General features: G+C 39.1%; 1 protein-coding gene across 2 annotated transcripts in view; it reads left to right on the top strand.

Annotated features, from left to right (window-relative positions):
* Positions 1-6,503: 6,503 nt before the first annotated feature.
* The window catches only part of fbxw4 (F-box and WD repeat domain containing 4), a 36,501-nt gene continuing 20,752 nt past the window's right edge, over positions 6,504-22,252 (top strand). The window contains exons 1-5 of one of the 2 annotated variants that reach the window (XM_073873303.1): positions 6,504-6,878; positions 7,593-7,688; positions 8,088-8,273; positions 8,356-8,488; positions 9,553-9,647. In XM_073873303.1, the coding sequence (XP_073729404.1) occupies positions 6,694-6,878; positions 7,593-7,688; positions 8,088-8,273; positions 8,356-8,488; positions 9,553-9,647 (695 nt within the window). In that variant the 5' untranslated portion in view covers positions 6,504-6,693. The remainder of the gene's footprint in view (positions 6,879-7,592; positions 7,689-8,087; positions 8,274-8,355; positions 8,489-9,552; positions 9,648-22,252) is intronic. The other variant, XM_055169892.2, reaches the window with a different exon arrangement.

Below are 22,252 nucleotides of genomic sequence, written 5' to 3' on the forward strand. Positions count from 1 at the left end.
TCCTTTGTCTCGAAAGTTCTTGCATAATTGACTCAACATTCATATGTTTCAATACTGCATTTATAAGGAATTCATATTTGTACAAGACATGCTAAGGACCAATACAATATTTGCCGAAACGGCGTTTAGCTGATATCAAGTTTGAATGCCCTCATCTATAGAAAATTATGCCAGTGTTGTCTTTGTATGAAACAACTTGTCATTATGTAATTTCATCGTAATAAATACCACCATTGTTTGCATAACCCTTCTGGTTAGTGACCAGTACAGAATGAGATACCGGGTCTCTCCCCCCAGAATGTTTGGAATGGCACAGCTCAGGTCAACGGCTCAGTAGGGCGGTCTCTCTCCGGGGGGCAATACTGTTTGGTCTCTCCTTTGGTTGAACTGGACACGCAGCGGCTCTTTGGCCCTGGTTCTTCACCCTTACTCAGGTGTTTTTGTTTAATCTCAGACCTTTAACTCCCTGTAGCTTAATCTGATTGGAGGGGTATCTGTTTTGTCCGAGCAGGGTGGTGTGTGTTTGCGGACGGGGTTCCAAGGAGCCGAAAGCTAAGATCAGAGGGCAACATATAGTGAGAAAATGAGAACAGGGATTTGTGGTCTGAGATCACTATCACCTTGTCTGTGATGAGGAAGTCTATGAATGTCTTCTTTTAGCCTGAGATGCACATTGCTGAACGTAGGCTATAAAAACGATAAGACTTGACAGCTTCTTTCACATATTCCAACCTGTTTAATCAAATTAAATGCATTGTATAACTGGTCAATAATTATTCTTAGATTAGTGCTGGAATGGTATTATACATGCATGCGTATGATGCAAGTATATTATTGACTAACCAGCGATTCTAGTCCATTCAGCGCTGATGGGCCTATATGTCATCCAATTTACTGGCTGGTAATCAATTGCTTTCTAGGGATAATCTTGTTGACAAGTCTTATACAACCTCAATGAACTGTAAATAATGGTTTTACATAGTTCTTAAATTAATTATTTGAAACATTTGTAGGTTTGGTTTATTACAACGAATGTAATGGTGTTCTTTTGGCTAAATAATTTAATTTAAAGAACCATGGGATCCTCTCAAAATACACTGTTAAACCACTTATAGGACAAAATAGGCATCTTTTTAACCCTTTAACTGACGCAGCTCTTTTTGAGTGGGGGGTGGTAAAAAGGTGATGTACACCTTTAAATTAATATAACTCTGGCATTTTTTTTTGTCTAGAAGCCTAATTTAAGTCTTGTTTTAAAAAAATAGACACTTTAACGTTTTTTACAGAAGTGTCTGGAGGTGAAAATATATATTTTTTAAAGCAGTTTACATTTATTTGTAATAAATAAAAAATGCAATATAGTATTATTTTTAATACATAAATTTATCAAAAAACTGAGGCTTGCTGCATACTCTTGTCACAAATGAATAAATTACAGTTACTGCATTATTATTACTGCTAAAAGGTTTTAAAATATGAAAACTTCATTCTTAGACCTTTCCAACGACATATAGTTTGCCGTGATATATATAACATTTACATGTAAAATATTGAAGTAAACTTAGGTGTCCCCCTCATGGGACAGCGCCAGTTAACGGGTTAAACAGACATACTATTAAATAAAGGGGGTTGGTCTTTAACATTTACATATAGGCAAAGCGACTTTATTCAGCGTGTTACAAGGTATACAATTTTTTTTATCATATGTGTGTTCCCTGGATTCAAACCCATGACCTTTTGTGCTGTTAACACGATGCTCTACCACTGAGCTATAGAGAAGCTTTCAAAGATTAATGTTTGTCAACTTTATAAACACAGTTAACAGAGACAGAAAGATCAGACAGTAACCAATACAAACTTTTTATTTTTGTGGTTTTATGATAATAAATGATTTAGGAAATGGAATTTCGATAACCAGTTAAAACTACTGGTAACAAAATTTGTGCATGTATTTGTGCATTACACATTGGATGTCCCCAAACAATAGTAATAAAAGCCTTAAATTTGTTCTAGTTTGGACACGGTGTTACATGAAAGAAAAGAGGCACCGGTTACAAATGACTCCCCGTGTTTTACATTGATGACGTCTGCTATTGATTAACAGACCTGGATAATTTGCCACGGTTATTCTGCATTATCAGGCCTCAGTTTCCCCTGAAATTTGTCCCCATGACCATAAAGTTGTAGGAAACCCAGGGGATCCAGCAGGTTGTGGGAAAAATCACACCTTCTGTGCAGCTTGTGATGGCATGCAAATGAAGAGCAATTCCACTGAGAAAGAAGGGACGCAAAACTGCTTTCATCCATTTTATTGAGCTGCAACCGTCATCCTTAACCCCTGATAAACAAACAGGGCTACCTTCTTAATTTGCTTAGGGAGCAATTTAGACTTGTACAAGGACCCCTGCTGAACTGGCAGAATGGTAGGGGTGAAGGAAAGGGATGACCCAGACCTTTAAGCTGCTTTTACTTCACATTCTGCCTAACCCTGGTCATAAAATCCTTCCTGCAAATTGGAGCTCAATGGAAGAAACATGGATTCAAATGATGCAGATAACGTCCGCTTCAAGTGCTCTTCTAGTATCCATATGTTTACAGCGTTCACTACATCAGCAAGCAATAAATGTCTATAGTATTTATAGCGAAAAGACTACTTATTATTTATGGTAAACCTCACTAAACGACCTCTGAAAGTCAACGAAAGCAGAAAGTCAACTTCGTAAAATCTGGGATAAGTATTTAAATAAATATATATACTGTGCTGTCATAACCACCAATCATTTAAAATGCAACACTATAACAGTAGTTGTATTGCTACACTCGCACTGATATCAAGCGCACAAGCCAACAGCCAATCACAAAGTTATAACTTACACGCAAACGTTGTTCAAAGAGAAGATGGGACTTAACAGTTTGCCTGTTTGTATATGGAACATATGGAAGAACTGTTGACTTTTCCAATTGGAGCTGTAATCTTTTGTTTGCCCATGCATTTCTAAGGCTGATTGTCTGAATGATCTGAACAATTACAGGCTAAATGTGTTTGCCAGCCACACAGAGGACCCTGCACCCCTCTAAAAAGATCAAAAGGGAAGATTCCCCCTCCTTCTTCATTTCCTTTCAGTCCTGTCAATTCAGCTGGAAAGCCAACCATAAATGATTTTTTTTTACTTTCAGAATGAAATATAATTATGCAGAGTACCCTAAAATTAGAGGATATGTATATAACAGTACACACATAGGATACGGTATGCACATTTCGTATGCATTGATGAAGATTCTGTCTGTATGATCTCAAAATCTGTATGTTGCAATGTCAGTGTGGAACACAAATCATGTTTAACACAAATAATGTTTAATTAATCTTCATTCTGGTTTACAAAAACACTATTAAAGAGACAAACGTGCTTTCCACTCCACTGTAGCTGTGAATATGGTAGCAGGTGTATGGGTTGACATCAATGATGTTTGGTCGCAAGACATTATCAACCTGACATGATGCACCAAAAAACATTGGCAACCATTGGTTCCTCACATCATATAATTACTCGATTAAGATATTGGAAAATTACACAAATAGACCTGTCAACGTCAGATAAAATGACTTAAAATAAAGAGCCACACAGATCCAAAATCGAAACTGACCTGTATTGCAGTGTGTCATGTAGCTGTCCATCAATGTAAACAATGTGCAAAGTAGTTGAACCAAAAAGTGCACGATTAATAAAGTTATTGGCTTCTAAAGGAGTCGACTCTGAATCGCTGAAACGAGTCGTTATATGGATTGGATCTCCTGCCTGACTTTTCCACGTCACACAAGATACAAATCTCCACCTACAGCCTTGCCCGTGGGAGAAACGAAAACTATGACCTGCCAAAAGCTAGTAAGTGTGTAAACATCATATCACGCTGTGTTTTAAGTTTGCATTGTTTTCAATACCAAAGGAGACTTTTTCCTGGAGGGATATACTAAACGTGTCTGGCTGTGAAGAATCAGTGGTTAAAATTAATTTTTAACGGAGGGATTTAGATGTTTGGCAATGAAAGATGGTTCAGTACCAACTTTATTTGGATAAACATGCGTCTCCTAACCACAACCTGTAAGTATGATTATAGCTACATACTTGCTTAAATTAGTGTAAAATGTCTATTGTCATTTTTATTGCTTGGATTAATGATGAATGATATCGTTGTTTAAACTCTTAATATACTGTCAGAGAGTCACGTTAGCAAGTGGTTAACGTAACGCATGCTCACTTAAGGTTTTGCTATGACCCGGTAAGTTTACATAAATGCTTAAATGAGTGTAAAATGTTAGTTTTTATCGTTGGTTTTACTGCTTGGATTAATGCTGAATAATGTCGTTGTTGGAGAGTCACGTTAGCAAGCGGCTTATGCCTCACTTACGGGTTTGCTATGACCCGGTTAGTTTACATAAATGCTTAAATAAGTGTAAAATTGTTAGTTTCTATCGTCGTTTTTATTGCTTGGATTAATGATGAATGATGTCGTTGTTTAAACTCTTAATATACTGTCAGAGAGTCACGTTAGCAAGTGGTTAACGTAACGCATGCTCACTTAAGGTTTTGCTATGACCCGGTAAGTTTACATAAATGCTTAAATGAGTGTAAAATGTTAGTTTTTATCGTTGTTTTTACTGCTTGGATTAATGCTGAATGATGTCGTTGTTGGAGAGTCACGTTAGCAAGCGGCTTATGCCTCACTTACGGGTTTGCTATGACCCGGTTAGTTTACATAAATGCTTAAATGAGTGTAAAATTGTTAGTTTCTATCGTCGTTTTTATTGCTTGGATTAATGATGAATGATGTCGTTGTTTAAACTCTTGATTTACTGTCAGAGAGTCACGTTAGCAAGTGGCTAACGCATGCTCACTTATGGTTTTGCTACGACCCGGTTAGCTTACATAAACGCTTAAATGAATGTAAAATGTTAGTTTCTATTGTTGTTTTTATTGCTTGGATTAATAATGAATGATATGTATTGATGTCGATAATGTCTTCTCAGTAAATCATGATAGCACTAGGTCAATACATGTTGCACTATTGTTGTTCTGTGCCACTGATCTGTGGTCTGTGCAGAGACTCTGTCAGTTGACCAATCAGAGCAGAGTAGGCTACTGAAAGGTGGGGTTTAGGCAGACTGAGTCGTTGAACGGCTTCACAAGACTTGTTTGGGGATCTCTGAGAAATGGGGTAATTTTAAATTTATATTTTGAGAAAATTACAGTGTTTTTTAAAACTTGTATGCATTAAAACCTGTTGCCTTCTTACTGGCTCTATAAAAACAAATAGACCATTTACAATTTATCCTAAATATCTAAAGTTACACCATTATGATACAAATCGACAAACTATAAGGTGGCTACACTGGATTCCCTGAACATAGAGAGAGAGAGAGAGAGAGAGAGAGAGAGAGAGGATATGGCTGTTAAAGAGGTAATATCTGTGACATTGTATTGAACTACACTAAGCTCAGTAAGGGAGTGACTGAGAAAGTAAAAAGATACAGAGGCCTGCGTAACATGGTCACCACACTGAATGGACTGAGGTCAGGCCACCACTTTGGTTCAAACAAAGGCAGCCATCAAGTAGTCGCATTACTGACAATCACATACCATAACCTGGGATCAAATGGCCCCATTGTGGAGCTAATATAAAAAACATGTTGTACAATGACAAGCAGTGAAAGCTTACATGAGACGGGGTCCTCTGTCAATTACAAGAGGCTCGCCATAGAAAGAGAAGAGGAGGAAGACGAAAAACATCAAGGCAATTGAATGTGCCATAGAGTGAGGGTGGACAAGTTGAGTGATTGGAGGACAGGCTGAGTGAAGAAAAGAAGAAAATTGCATTCCACAAGCAACTGAGCATGTCTTCAGAGAAATTAAAGTCCTGAGAAAACAAGCCTGAATTCTGTTTCTCGACTGTGAAATGAGCTTTTTATTGTCTTTAAGTTACAATTGACCTCATAATCTGAGATAAAACAGTTTCAGTCAGGGCAAATCAGCCCAAATAAGGGCAGTAATAAAACATTAACAATAAAATAAACACTATATAAATAAACTAATACATGGTTTTCCCTGTTCTCTGAACATTCATAATAATGTCAAACTCTGTAGACAGCCTTTTTAATGAATATAAAAAATATGGTGAATTCAGGTAGATTAAAACACGTTTCTACCTAAATTCACCCTATGTTTTAAATGTAGCCTAAATGTTTTTTTTTTTATTTGGGTGAACTTTTTTTAACAGATTCTAAAATTATAATATATGTTAGACATAGAAGGCAAACATCACAACAGAATTAACAAAAGATATTTGCAAAGCCTAATAACCGAAAATTTTGCAGTTGCAGCTCTGAAAAATTCAAGTATCGCGAGAGATATTAGAAAGCAACGCTTTCATATCGCTCTCGCGGTACTTTGATGTCATACGCCGATCGACCTGCGCATCCCCGTATAAGGTCGAACACAACAACCTACACAGCGCATGGATCACGTGACTTTCATTTGGCGATGGCTTCTTGCGCTTGTTGTGTCTGCACGCTTTGACAAAACATGGGATTCTGCATATTCCTGCGTAAAACCGACGAATGTCTTCCTTTTAAAACCCGTCATATTAGTCGAGGTAGACACAGCGTGACAAAGAAAAGAAAAGAGAGGAGGAGGCGCAATGTTTCTGTTTCATTTACCCGAGGATGTCCTATTCCTCGTCCTGTCGTATTTGGATCAAAGATCGCTCTGTCGTCTCTCTCAAGCATGCAGGAGAAGTTACCAGTTCATCTCCAGAGACGCTGTTTGGAGGAGAATAGCGAAAGATATTATTAATACTGGCCTGACACGACAGGGAATAGACGTGTAAGGATTTCAGGATAAACTGTTTGTGTGTGGCTAGCTTGCAAGTTTTGGCCTACGCGTAGTAAAAGAACTACGTAGGCTGCGTAGGGCAAAGCGCCTTCACAGAGGTGGTGACGTAATGATAAACAGCGTAGCTTACGATTCACCAAATAATTTACGCTGACAGTCACGTGGGACTTGTTTACATGCAGAACTTTTAAGGGAGAGGGACGTACTAGTAAAAGAAGAAAGTAAACAGATTAGTGTCGCTGGGTATAAATGTTTTAGGTATTTTTGGATTATGGGTTATATTGACCACATTACTGTTTTATCCAAAAATGTTGACCTTTTAAACGCATCAACAATTTAATTGCTTTAAACTAACATGTGCATAACAAACACAAACTGAGCACCATGTATACTAGTAGCAACAAATGAATACAAAATATAGAAAATAAACTTTAAATGAGGAACTTAAAACGAATTAACAAAAGAAAATGTTTCAATATTTTTTATATTCATTTTTTACAGCTCAGTTTTAGCTTTCATTAAGATGCTATTACGTCATCACATCTTTTTATTACTCAAGATACATTTGGGTTGATGGCTTTGAACTGACTAATATGGCAATTTTTACACTTCGTTTATGTGTGTTTTCCCAAAATTGTATTTACTGTATGCTGGAAAGGACAGTTAACAGGCTATTCACTGTTTATTTATCACTAATTGTTACAGGTGTCCTTCGATCTCTCTGAAGGAAAGAGTGCGGGTGTCGCAAAACTGGAGCCGTGGATTTTGTCGGAAAGAAATTCTTTTAAAATGGAAGATAAAGTGAGTTAAATGTTTGTTATCTTATATTTAAATCCTCACACCCTGGTCATATAAATTTCAACGATCAGGTGTAAAATAACCTGAATTGTACACAAAATATCATTCACAAACTTGATGTGCAAGCCAGTAAAATAATAACATGGTTAAATCTGTCCATCTTTCTTTTGAAAAGGAATTCCAATGATATTGGAATATATCATACTTTCCAATCCCCTGATGCATATTTTTTTACATTTATCCTCTGACTCGGGGAGTGTCAATGACCTTGCCAATATGGCCAAGACATTATTGTGTCTTTTTTTTATTAGCCTTCTCGTCACCTTAAGCCCCAAGATACAGATTGAACTACAGAAAAACATGTGTAGGAGTAATTTCCATTCCTTGATTGTTCGCCCACAGCTTGTTGCCATGGATACAGCTGGACTGTGATGTGCTGTATCTGTCTCAGGCAGCAAACATCAGTGCGTATCATCTGAGAGCCGAGGGAGGAAAGTTGCAGAATAATCGAGTGGCCTTTTTTTCAGGACACCAAGAAGATGTGTGCAGATTCATTCTAACAGACACACATCTTATCAGTGCAGGAGGGTAAATCCATTTTCTCTTTTTACAGTTCTTTAGAGTTTTTATGTTCCATAATATTCATCTATCACTGCTTCATTTTTTTCAGTGATGGTAAAATAATCGTTCATGACAGAGGATGTGAATACTCTATTGCGTATTGTGGTCACAAACAGGAGGTGAACTGCATTGACTGTAAAGGGGGTGTGATAGTGAGTGGCTCTAGGGACAGGACTGCAAAGGTGAGATTGTGTACAGTATGTCTGGGCTACGCTCCCAAACACTACCTCTGTTTGCGAAACAAACAGATAATCCTGCCCCACACTTCTCTGCATTTACATTTATACATTTGGCAGATGCTTATATCCAAGGCGAATTACATTCAAGTTGTACATTTTTCATCAGTATGTTTTTTCAGGTGAGGGATTAGCATAAGCCAGGACTAGGCCTAAGGTTAATTGTGAAATATAAGTAAGGAATAATTGACGACAGGCCATTGAATTATAAGAAAATAATGCACACCCAAGGTGCAATTCCCGTCGTGCCGTTACACCTTGTGCATTATTTTCAAATAATTCAAAGGACCGGAGTCAATTATTCCTCTAATACCACGGTTACCACAAACATTGCTATTTTTAAGACATTTGACAAGTTAGGTGTGCGGTTATCAGAAATTAATGCATACTCACGGAACATTTCTCAGCCAATCAGGATACAGCATTCAACAGACCCGTTGTATAACTAGCTTTAAGCTTTATCTTTGAAATCGGGGTATAATATCCTCTTTTCTTTCATTGTATGGGATTCAAGACGATACAAGACAAGGTGATGATATAGGCGAGCATATATGTATAGGGCACAGGTATTTTTTAATAATGGAAAATATATCTATGACTGATCATACAGTTCACCCTCCATGAAGTTATCACCTCAAAATTTGGACCCTGTCCAATTCAATCACAGTAAATCATTGTAAATTGCATTCATATTCTAGGGTGTCTTTATACAGCCATCAATGCAATTTCACCCCATACCCCTTTGTAAAGTGATCCTATGCTGCTACCTGACAGGTCTATTTGATGTGATGTCATGGTTCACAGTGATCCCATCCCATAGTTCACAGTGAATATTAATTTGCCAGTGGGAAAAATAATTTTATTTAAACGTATTTTATTTTTGATTATTAAAAAAAGAAAAATAACCACTATAGTCTTAAAACCATAATATGCTGTTTCTTCAGTGTAAATGAAAATCTAAACGTTAAAATTCTTTTATACAATATGCCTGTTTTTTTATTTTATTTTAGATTTGGACACTGACTTCAGATCGACTTGGAGAGTGTTTACACACGATTCCCACATATGACAGAGTTTGGTCAGTGGCCATCAGCCCATCTCTATGGTAAGTCTGTACCCATAACTCTCAACTGTACCTTGAAAGGTTTTTCTGACTGGTTTGTTTGGTTAAGAGTCATAGTAATACTTATATATTTCACATTTTAGCCATGATGCTCTTTGTGTCTCATTCGTTACATTGTCTGACTTCATACTTGCTGGTTTTCTCAATTCTTCTGTCCATATGAATCACCAGCAGACCTGAACACCAACCTTCGCTTTCATCGAAGAGAACTTGAGATCTTTCAAATAATTAATGTATCAGTGGGTTTGAAAGAAAGGGATGGGGTGAGGTCATGATTACGGCTTGTGAGGTGAAGTGGTCATAGACAGGGCAACCCAAAGCAGGTGGCCAGCCCCTTTTTTAATACATACTCTTCAATTTATTGCCATGCCATTGCTTTGAAGTCAATTAGTTCACACCTCTAAAATGCAGATGGAGAAGAATGCGATCCCAGCCCCTTAAAGACTTAGAGAGAAGAATTGTGCCCCCTCATGGTTCGGAACAAGCCCCTTTTTTGAGCAATTAAATTACGTAGATATTCATGGATTGTACTGCACAGTGTTGCATCTTCAAACTTACCAATACTGTATGTTATAAAGTTTATGTTAAAGCGGTAGTCGAATGAAAGCTGTCATAATTTACACAGCCTCCTGTAATACCAAAACCTAATCACTTAATCTCCATAGAAGACTGGATGTTAATGCTTTATTATTCCAAACAATGAAAGTAAAAGGGAACAGACTCCTTTTTTGACACAAGAGAATTCAGATTTTCATTTATTTATGGGCAAATTATCGCAGTCTACAACTGTTTAACTGTTTCTCCGCTAATACATCTGGGAAAATTTCCTTGATGTGATGAGTTGTTTAAACAAGTGTAGGATGGAGTGAGGGAAAAACGTGCAGCCAGGATATTATAGCAGAACGGGGTTGTCTTTGCGGCCGCTGTCTTTGATTGCTGGGCCATGTATACTCCCACACACTTAATGTCACACGGATACATGAAGCTGTAATGTTAGCACAGAGTCTCCACCTGCTCCTGATCTTTCAAACGCACCTTTGTAGCGCCGTCGAACGAATGGAAACACTGTGCGCCTGGAGACGCTATAGGACACCGGCTGGCTCGGCCTTGTTCTAATCGCCGTCTCATCTTCTGTCACGACATGGCTCGCGCGTAGCGGAAGAAAGCCGCTGCTACCCGAGCAAATGCAATGGTTCAACGCAGTTTTAGTCACTCAGCCGAGTTATTAATCCCTGCTGCCCCGTCTCCTCGGCCAAGAATTTAGATTTCAAAATAAGAGACGATTATCCACGTCATTAATTCTCCAATTTGATGGCTGAAATAGCAGGCCTCCGAAACAGACTGCTGCACCCAGATAATGGACCACACTTCTTTACACTTATCGGCGATGGGAGAAGTTAATGAAATTGCTTTGAAATAGAGGCGTCAACTAACCTATAAACGGACTTTTAAAATGTATCGTTCTCTGGCTTGGTAGCCGCATGAAAGCGAATTAAAGCACAAAACAGCCATTGAAAGAAAATTTCCACTTCGTCGATCACTGTGTTTTTGAATTAACTTAGTTAAGTGAGTAACTTTTTGGGATTACTTTGTTTTTACTACTTCTGATTAAAAGTAGTTTACCTGTTGAAAAGTAGTTTGGCGGTTTTAAAAGATTAGGCTTTCCACCAATCAGAAAGAGCAACAGTTGCCTAATTGCAAGTTTTGGAACAGTCTTTGTAATTTTTCAGTGCTGCAACTGTAGACGGAGAGGTTTGAAAGTGGGGATTGCAAACTAGTGATGGCGCTGTGTGTTTTAATAAACCTGAAGGCAGAGATGGGAACCCCTTGTGTTGCAAATGTAATTGTTCCAGCGTCACGCTTGAGATATCTAAAGGCCAAGGAGTAAGAGAAGAGACGCTGCAGTGAGCAAGAGAAGGGGTGAGGGACAAAGAACAGAGAGGAAGATGTCGAGAGAGAGTGCATATGGTCGCCTCTGACACTCAGGTGTTAGGGGTTGTATTGTTTCAAGCCAAAGCAAAATCACACTTGTGTATAAAACAAAAGAACTGTGTAAGAAAATATAGCCTCTTTATTTTCCCGCCACCATTTGCCCATATTCTGAACTATATATGTTTCTGAAACTTATTTGTTTCTTAAAGTCATCCTTCAAGTTAAACCTATGTGACTTTTTGAAGGTAAGGTTCAGAATTTAAACTGATCACTTTTTGCGTAAATACCATTATAATCTATGAAAACCTATGCTTTCGAGGATTACAAAAAAGTCAGAAGATCACCATAAAAGTGCCATAACAGCTGTTTCCTCTACATTTCTGTATGATTTGGAGAAAAAAATCTAATTGTGATTTTTTTGTCTGATAAAAATTGCAATTTAAAGTCCGATTTATTAGTATATAATAAAAGAGCTACATCCAGATTTGTTGTGGTGGTTTTAACAGCACCAAAGAAAGATGCTGTGCTACTGTTTATTTAAAACCTCTTAAACATTGTACTAAGTTGTCTGCAGGACTTTGCTTTTCTGCAGACACACTTTAAGGGCCCTAAAATTTTAATTTTTTCCCAAATTCCGTTTTATTTATTCTCAAATTCCGTGTTTTCCGTTTTATTATTCTCAAATTTCGTGTTTTCCGTTTTAATTTTTCTGGATTCTGGTTTTAATGGTTAAATTAAATTTCAGTAATCAAATAGCATATCTTATCAACAGAAAACATTAAAGAATACAATTTAACAACAATTTATTGAAAGTTTTATTTAAAATAACATATAGGACAATGTATTTTGGCTGTCACTACAACAATGCTTCTGAGAAGCAAATGTTTAGTTTTTTCTTTTAATCATAAGACTATACTCATCTTGTTTTATTTTTCAAGCATCTGTAATAAATGTAAATATATTAGTTATTAGAATCTATGATAATAATTAGATTTTCAAAGATTTATTATAAAAACAAATTATTTTTTCCACAAAATGCAAAAAATTGAAAAGTTTTTTTTTTTAAAAAATGCTATAAATCTATTGAATCAATATATAAATGTGCATTCATCTTTGCAATTTTATATTCATTTAGTTGACTAGTGGGTATCCACTGATTAAAAAAATAAACATTAATGGCATTAATCAAAACACTTACTTTGTCATCTTAACACTGTCATTGCTGCGGTTATACTAGACGTCGTCGCTTTACATTTTTCACAGCGATCAGCTGTAAAATGTTTTGGTCCTGCTCGATTTTCCTTGACTTTGAGTAAAATAACGGAAAGTTTTTCATAAGATTTCCTGGGGTCAATGTGTCAGCATTAGAGAAGCTTGATGCTGTCGGGAGAACAAGCGACCGTCTCCCGAGTGCCTCTCGCGTAAATTATTAGACGTTGATGGCTTTCTTTCACATCACAGAAAACCACCACAGGTTTATCAATGCCATTAAAGTATTATTTTGTTTTTGTTTGTTTGTTGATCAGGAAGTACATAGTAGATGAGGAAAACTAGGATTCCGTGTACTCAACGCGCCGGCATTGTTTGTTTACATTGCGTGGAACGATGCGCTGTAATTTGTGGAGCGGATTTATAGATTTGTAGAAAAGGAGGAGTGGGGTTTATTGCGTTTTGGGAAAAAGGGAGGAAAGATGACAGAAAAACACGGCGGATATTGTATTTTACGTAAAATTAAGAATTTACTTTTAAATACTGATCTGATATAATACTGATTTTGGCAGTAACTATTTTTTTTTAAATGCCGTTTATGGCGTTTTGGAACCAAACTCTTCAAATATATTTTCAAAGTGGTGAGGATGTGCGCGTGCAAGAAAGTACACTGTACCTCTTTCATCTGCTTTGTTCCGGGCTTTAATGAAACCTGCTTATGCTCTGATGAGGCGCTTGTCATTGTTTATGATGCATGATGAAAAACGGACGTATATACCTTTCTTTAAGTCCAACATTACTCAAAAGGGAAATGTTTCCGCGCATGTCCTTTAACATAAGTTATAATGGGTTTTAAAAATGGCTGAATCCAAAATTTGCCAAATTCCATTACATTCCGCGTTGTAGTTAATTCCATTTTTATGCTTGGATTTCGCATAGCGGAAATCATTGGGCCCTACACTTTGTTGGGGAGTTGAACTTCTGCTCTCGCTCACATTTGTTGTTCAGTCAGCACTTCAGTGTTACAATGCCCTCTATTGGTTAAACTGCATCAAACTTAAAATGTGCATGAAGCAAACTGTCAAAAACTGCGTACTAGATGATTGTTATATTTGATAGTTCTGAATCGAAATAATCACAGCTCTTGCGATTCGAAAATTGCACCCCTTCAAACCCCTTTAAAAACTATTAATCTTGCAGGCCTACTTTCATGGCTATCATAGGGTGTTAAAAGAAGCGTAGATGTAGTATGAACAATGGTGCCTGGGCATCTTTTGTATATTCCAGTCATTGCATTTGACGAAAAACAGCATTCATCCTCCTTTTGTGTTCTAAGAACCGAAAACGTTCCAGTTTTTTGTGAAGAAAGTCATGATGTTTGAAATGACATTAATATAATGACAAAAATGTAATTAGCCCTCCTTCCCTCTTTGCTGTCAGTTTTTCCAATGAGCGTTATCTCAAGGTCGGTTACTAGGATAATCTGTCTAAAGATAAATGCCAAGGTTAACTGTGGTTTGTATGTTTTGTAGTCAACGTCATGATCCGAACATCGAGTCTGTCCGGTGGTCCTTGTCATTTTTCTAGGATTGCTTTTTGGCCGTTGATTTTTTTGGAGATATTGGGTATTTCATAGTGTTCATTCTTTTTATATTAGGTCATCTCAGAGCTGTTTCAGAAGTTATATCAGCACTTAATGCATGTGAGCAGTGGGCAAGACTAGTCCTGTGCAGACTTGAAGAACGTCATTTTGACTACACGACTTTCACAGCTGATGTTGCAATGTAAATGCTAACTCTGAACTTCCCTAAATGGTGTCATATGGCTAGCGGTCCCAGGTCCCGTAACTGTGAGACCGTTCCGAAAAAAAAACCCCTCTCCCATTGCGAAGGTAATGGGCACTCTGGCTCCCCGCATTGTTCTCATTTCTCTCCAGTGGGCTGCTCTTCTCTTCTGACTTCCATTTAAAATCCCATATCAAAGAGACAGCGCCCATGCTGGAGAAAAAACATCATTCAAAGCAACCCAAATGATTCCTGATTCTTGATCTGTAACCAGTGAGCTTGACTGGTCCCCCCTCCCCATCTCAGTCTTGTCTTTGTCTGCCAGTCAGACTTCAGACTCTCACCCCAAATGTTGATTCATCTGCTCCTGTCTAAGGGAAAGGCTTGATTGCTACTAATGGCCTCTGATTAGCATACATTTTATCTTGAAAACACTGTTTTAGAACCTAGAGGAACTTGTTTAGTTGGTAATGCGGTCCTCAGAGGAGAAAGCAACACTTTTAAGTCTTTCAGCTTCTCTAATTGGAGGTAAAATGGTTTGACAGTTTACATAGCAATTAACCTACATACTCTATTCTATAATAACATGCTTTGCTAGGAGCTCTACCCACTGTGGTAGAGTAATAGACAAGAGCTACCAAAGATCTGTGCAATATAACATTTTTGTTGAAAAAATCATGTTTGAAATAAGAAGTTGTGATTTTAAGAAACACATCAAAATCTAAGTAAAAAAAAGATGCAATGCAGTAAAAGATTATTATTACTTGTCGGATTAAAATTGGTTATAAAAATCCCACTTTAAAACGGCTTTGAGCAAATCTATCTCAAGGCAGGACACAAATGTCTTTGTCCCGTTGGGTTTCAGAGGTGTTGTCCTTTAATGCCCTGCTATGTCTGTCCGACCTATCTCATGTGAGAGTCCTTCTTTCCAGTAGATGTAGAATTAGTAGGGAGCACATCTTGTGATAAATAGTTTCCTGTAGTGTCAGACATGACAGATTCTTACAGACAAGATGAGACTTGTTGAGTCTAGAAGAATCCATCAAGAACAAGGTAATTCTAGCCAGAGTTTGTGTGCACCAGAGTACCTTGAATGTTTTTATCTTGCATTTAGCAGACCACAGTGATGAACAGGTTCGTTTAGCTATTTGAAGCTAATTTTTATAACATTTCGCTTTTAGACAAAATAGCAAGAAGCACAGAAGTTATTTTGAATCTGTTCTTTTTTAACAACTGTGACTGTTTACTACATAAAATCATCCTATATAATGCAAAGAACAATCTGTAAAAATATAACCTTGATATCTTTAATATTGACATAGTGAGGCCATTTCAAAGATTGACGTTAAGGCTACGTTTACATGTCAACGAAGTAGTAAAAAATTAAGAAAAAAGTTGTTCTTTTGGGTTTTAAAAAAAAAATTGACTTACTGTAAAAGTTATCTGCATTTCCACCGATCCTCAAAGATAACTAAGAACTCTGTATTATGCATGCCAGGCCTGTAGTTGGCAATGCTGCTTTGTGGGAAGGGGCGGTTCACATTTTGTGTCTAAAATCGTGCGGATAACGCGACCGTCGGTTGGTTCTTGTCACATTACATGCGGTGCGCTTGCAACATTCTGAAAAGTTGGAATGTTTTAAACTCGATGCGGTGCGGACACGCTTGGAAAAAATGGGCACATCGTGACCATGTCGCTTCCATTATGAGCGCGCCTACATTTGAAATAACGAACTTCAGCGCGGAAAAGACGCAAATTGTGAATCGCCCCTAAGCCTGCACACATACGCATTCTTCTACAGAGTTCTCAAGGGTTTTTACTACAAGTGACTCGTTCATACCTATAGACTGAATAAATGAGCACATATCTCCCGATTCACGATTGTATGTGTAACCCCGGATTTCCACCGACTGCGGAACGGCTGCGGATCCGCTGCGGAACGGTGGCGGAGTCAATCGGTTTCCATTTAAGTCAATGTGTGTATTTCCACTGACTGCGTTCCGAATCCGTCACAGCTCCGGCCAACCGGAGCCCTCCGGCACAAATACGCAGAGCTTCTACTTTTGCCGGATGCCGGACAGCTCTGCAGGGCGGAGCCATGACTATATCGCGTGATCATACCTGAAATCGCGAGATCTCATTTTGTGTTCTGGGCTGGTCCAGCAAAACGTCATAATTTAACGTCATAATGGGCGGAGACAGAACAAGAAATAGCACAATCATCACGTGAATTTGCGAGATTATTTTCTTATACCGACATTATCATAATTCCGCCTGCTTCGGACTCAGTCTGTAATGGCGCTTTTTCATTGCATAGTACCCCACAGTTTAGTTTAGTTTGGGTTGGGTCAGCTCACCTCACTTTGGAGTGGTTAGCTTTTCCATCGAGTTTGGTATCACTTCCCAGTGGGAGGGATTATAGGTGTGTCGTTATATTTGCGCTGCCTACTGCTGTGACATCATACAAGTGAGAGCGTTGTTGTAAATTCCCATTTATTTATTTCTCAGTCCGCCACAAAATTAAAATTGGCCACCACAAATAGATGCTTTCTGATCGCGTTTATCACTAACGTTACCTCTATCCCACATGACAGTTTCTGTTTAAACACCCATGGCGTCAGTAGTTGAAGCGCTCCGCTGAGCCTCATTGTTGCATTTAAGCATATATAATGCTGACGTGCTCGTCGCGAATGTTCCGCCACAAACTACAAGTCTGGAAAAAACTGGTATGTTGCCCCTGATTCTCAACCTGTGGATGTTTTTCATCGCTAAAAGGGAGTTTGGGAACTTATAGCAGAGCACAGATGACAACATGTTTGCTCGATCGCAAGCTAGCACTAAAGGTAAAGCTAATCTTTACATTATAGCGATGATGCGTAGTGACGATTCTCTCAGACCAATCAGTGATCTACTGTGTTTTTGCGTCACGTTTGGTATCAGCTCGGGTCGCTTGGAATCCCAACCGAAGTGGTACGAAAAAAGTATCGGGTACCACGTACTCCACCTAATGGAAAAGCTCCCAAAAGTAAGCTGACCCGACCAAACCGTACGGTACTATGCAATGGAAAAGTGCCATAAGTTAACTCCTGTTAGCATTGCATTGTGAGTAAATCTTTCAAACATGGTAAGGAGCGTCACATTTCCAGCTGACATCAAAGGTATTCAGGCCAATCACAACGTACAGGTTAGCTGGCCAATCAGGGACACAGAGCTTTTCAGATGGATAAGCTTTGTACAAAATCAGTACGTTTTAGGAAGACAGGAATATCAGGAGCTACAAAAAAGTATGGTATGTGGAAAATAATGTGTTTATTGAACCATAAACCACTGAAACACATTGTATTATACCAAATCCACAAAGTAACGTTGTTTTTTAGCAAAGAAATAGGTGATTGGTTGATGCTACTAATCTTATAATTAGATTGAAACTTTAGTCTGAATTTTACAGGCAGGGCCATATTTGGTCTGGCTAATACCAAAAACACATCTGTGAACTTGAGAGAATTACATTTGTTCAGTTTATTTTCTCATAGTTTAATTAGAGTTTATAAGGAGGCCTTACTTGACTGATCAAACATGCTTGTCCTCATTGGCCAACGGAGGCATTTTTGTCTGTTCGTCACACATGGTTATTTCTAAACCTGACTAATAAATGTCCTACATGGAGAACAAAGTATTCTTTATAAACACTTCAGTGATTTTATATTAATAAAAGACCATCTAATCTCTGGCTTTCCTGTATGTTGTGATGAAATAGGCAATGCCAGTATGGATAGATGCTCCCTATCTAGCTATCTATCTGCCTCATAGAGCACAGTGCACATACTATCTCAGTGGCTGCAATGAGTCCACAGCGACCAGGCAGGGGGTATGAAAGGAACAGGGCGCAAGCGTCTGAAAGAGAAGCAACCCCGAGGAGAAGTGAGAAAGGCTCCTTTTCGGGAAGGCCTGTTTTGTTTAGAGTTGGTCAAGCACAACTACAAAGATGTTGCAGGGGTACTGCCTTTGAAATTTTCCAAAGAAAATGATTGTTGGGTAAACCGCCCCCGAAATGCCACTCTGCGACAAACGGAGGGAGCGCGACCTTTGACCCTCGGTATGAAAGTACAGCGAGACGTACTCCTCCATACCACCCTAAGCTCGCCCCGCCCCAGTTTCACCCCCTTTGCTCCACCTCATTCAAGCAATAAAGAGCGAAAGAAGGAAAAAAGGCTGAAATTCATGTCATTCATTTTGATTCCCATCTCTCTCTCAAGGCTGGGAGGGCGAACCGTGTCTTAGGAGTCAAGAATTCAATTAGTTAAAAAAGGGGAAAAAACAAGAAAGAAAGCAAGAAAAGAAAGTCTGCAACAATAAAGCGATAACGGACAGAATGTGCGTTCCCACACGTTAAATACAGGCCGCTCACTACTGAAAGCACAGCATGGGAGCTATAGCCTCTGACTGCAGGTGGTGTCCTGAATAATTGCAGTCAATATGCCCCTTCTATGCAGGCTTTGCACAAGCAGATCATTACACACATGCCACATACAGGTGTTCCCCGGCATATCTCAGATGGAAACTTTTGTTATTCCCTAAAAGCATTTTTGCTCAGAAGTTAGCTGGGAAGTTTATCGCTGCTGCATAGCTGTCATTGTTCTTTCAACAAATGTATTCAGACACATTATGAAGATGGTCACAGTGCACTATACAGTGTTTTGGACTTTTTAGGATATTGAAGATGGCTGATAAATTAGCCAGTAGCATTTATGTTTGCCTGGTTTAAAATGTGGTTGAAAATTCCAGTCCTAGCACATAAGGGGTATTTCGATGCAAGTGTTTTATTACAGGCAGCTACAAGTATATCTACGTAACTGGTTGCTGACTTTCTCATGGATAATTTTTTTGGCCTAAATTAATGTGGGGCGGTTCTACTTCGCTAAGCAAAAGGTGGTATGTGGAATGTTCCTCTGACCTCAGATTGCAGAGGACATGAACAGAAAGCCAAAAGGTCTGTGAACTCGGGTGTGAGCTGAACAGGGGGGCGGGAGAGGGGGGTTAGGGGTAACTGGGCTAGAGGACGGGGCAGGAGGGTCGACACAGAGAGGAAAAGAGAAAGACCCGATCTATTGTCCTGCTCCAGCCAATATAAATACATCATAACCCCTTTCAATTCAAACATATTTAGAGACTAAGATGAAAGCACTTTAACATCCCCTTGAACAAAGCTAGGGGTCAGCAATAACAAATGAACAACATCCAATGCAAGGCTAATGCACGGGGGTTAAACTCCCTTTGAACCCTGTCTTTACCCATGGGTCTTTGAGAGACTGAGATGCATTTGGGGTTAATAGATTTATGTCAGTGCTATGTATTTTACTGCTTTTTAGTTGTCATAATGATCTTATCCATCGAGTTCAATTTTATTTTATGATTGTATGATTGTGTTGCCTAGTGGTTAGTTCACCCCAAAATGAAATTGTCGTCATTTACTCACCCTCATGTTGTTCTAAACCTGAATGAGTTTCTTTAATCTGTTGAACACAAAAGAAGATATTTTGATAAATGATGGTAAGCACACAGTTGACGGTACCCATTGACTCCATAGTGTTTGTTTTTCCTACTATGGAAGTCAGTGTGTACCGTCAACTGCGTGATTACCATCATTTATCAATATATCTTCTAATTGCTTCAATATATTTTTTTATTTTTTAAGGAGTCTTAGGGGCCAGTCACACTAAAAGCGCTTTAAATGCTTGCAAACGCAAGGCCCGACGCACTGCCTTTTTTAAAAAAAGAGCAGTGCGACGCGACTTTTCATATTGCTAAGCAACCATCGAGTCAGCTGTCTTTTCAATCAAATATTGAAGCGTGAGCTCTCTTTTGCTGTTAACTGTCATATTAGCAGAAACTTTAAAAAGAAGGCGCTTGCTCTGACCTTGTTTGAGGGTGAGAGGTGCACAAACACAAAGGAGAGAGTGAGCGAGTGGAGTCCGGTTCTTCAAAGCAACTGTAAACTTCCCTCACCACAACGTAAGGCCTGCCTCTCCCCTCATTCGATTGGACAATGGAAAGACTCGAATGACGTCGGGCGCTTCTCCGCTCTCAGCGCTCCTTCAAAAACACGTGCGCGGCAGGCGGCAAAAAAACGCAAGGCGCTCGGCGCGCATAAGCAGCGCGCAAGCGCGCCCTGCCCATAGAATATCATTCAAAAAAGGCGCCTGCAACTGCCATAAACGCTTTTGGTGTGACTGGCCCCTTAAGCCGAAAGTATACTAGGGACGTCCGCGTATGCGCGCCGTCCGCATGACGTCATTTTCGTCATCAAGAGGGTCCGCGGCCGGCCGCGCGGACCGTCCGCGTGCAGCCCAAAATTTGAGACCGCGCGGACAGTGCGCGTACAGTCCGCGTACAACAGCGCATGCGCGTGAAAATATTTAGACGGGGCACTCCACTATAAACAATTATACAAAGGAAATAGACAGCATTTGCACACACACAATCGTTTTTCTTCTTTAACTTTTACTTCTTCCTACAACAGAAAGCTGTGGAGCATGTTTGTTTGATTCCTGTTCTTTGTTGTCTTGTTTTTTGTTCTAAACTGTGTTTGCAATGGTGGATCAGTTACTTTTCTTCATCTATCTTAATGTTTTAATGTACTGTACTGTTTTAATGTACAGTGCTGCCCTGACAGCCTGTTAGACTAATAATTTGAATAAGAAATCATTTGTATTGCGTATAGTGTCAAACGCGGCCATCCGCGCGTAGCCGCGGGGACTATACTCGGAAAGCTGCACGGACGCGTGCGCGCGCGAGCCGGATGCGGACGCGGAAAAAAAGTATACCCGGGCCTTAATACGGCAAAAAACTGTAAAACAAAAATCTTTTCAGTTTTTGGGAAAGCTGCTCTTCACTAGTGTGAATGAATCAAACGACTTTTTAACCAGAGACGAGAGAGAAAACATCTAGAAAACATCTTGATTGCTCTGCTTAATACCAGATTAACAAGATAGCTATTTTTTGGGACAACGTAGCTAGTTTTTAGCTGGCTTAAGGGCTCATTATAGTTGTGCGTAGGTCCTACAGCATAGGTTACGCATCAGTTTTCATATATACTTCATTTTAGCTAGTAATTTGATGCTATAGAAACGGGGTGTGTCGTTAGGATTGGCGTGGTTGAATTGGTCGCGTGATACCCCGGCTCCGCCTCTGGCTCCACGAACGATTCCTTCTGCGTATGCCTTGGCTCCAAACTGACGTTTTTACGTAACATGGCGGCGACCATGGTCTGACTTTTTGGCTTCAATTCTTTTCAATGGAGGGAGGCGACGTCGCGTCGTCCATCTTTTTTTACAGGTTATGGTGTAACCACAGTAGCAGCGCGACCTTCAAATAAGAACCAGCTTGGCCGTTTAACCCACAAACGAAGAAGAAACAGCAACTTGTGGTGTATGTTTTGTGAAGACCAGCAGTCATGGAAGTAAATAAACAGCGGCTTATGTTGCAGTTTGAGTTAAAGGTGCAGTGTGTACATTTTAGTTGTATCTAGTGGTGAGGTTGGGAATTGCAACCAAAGGCTCAGTCCTCTGCTCACCTTTTGCTTTAGAAACACATAGAGAAGCTACGGTAGCCGCCACCGGACAAACATGTCATCGCCAGAGACAACTTAGTAAAAAAGTTTGT

This window comes from Misgurnus anguillicaudatus, chromosome 11, assembly GCF_027580225.2.
Source record: "Misgurnus anguillicaudatus chromosome 11, ASM2758022v2, whole genome shotgun sequence".
Lineage (NCBI taxonomy): Eukaryota > Metazoa > Chordata > Actinopteri > Cypriniformes > Cobitidae > Misgurnus > Misgurnus anguillicaudatus.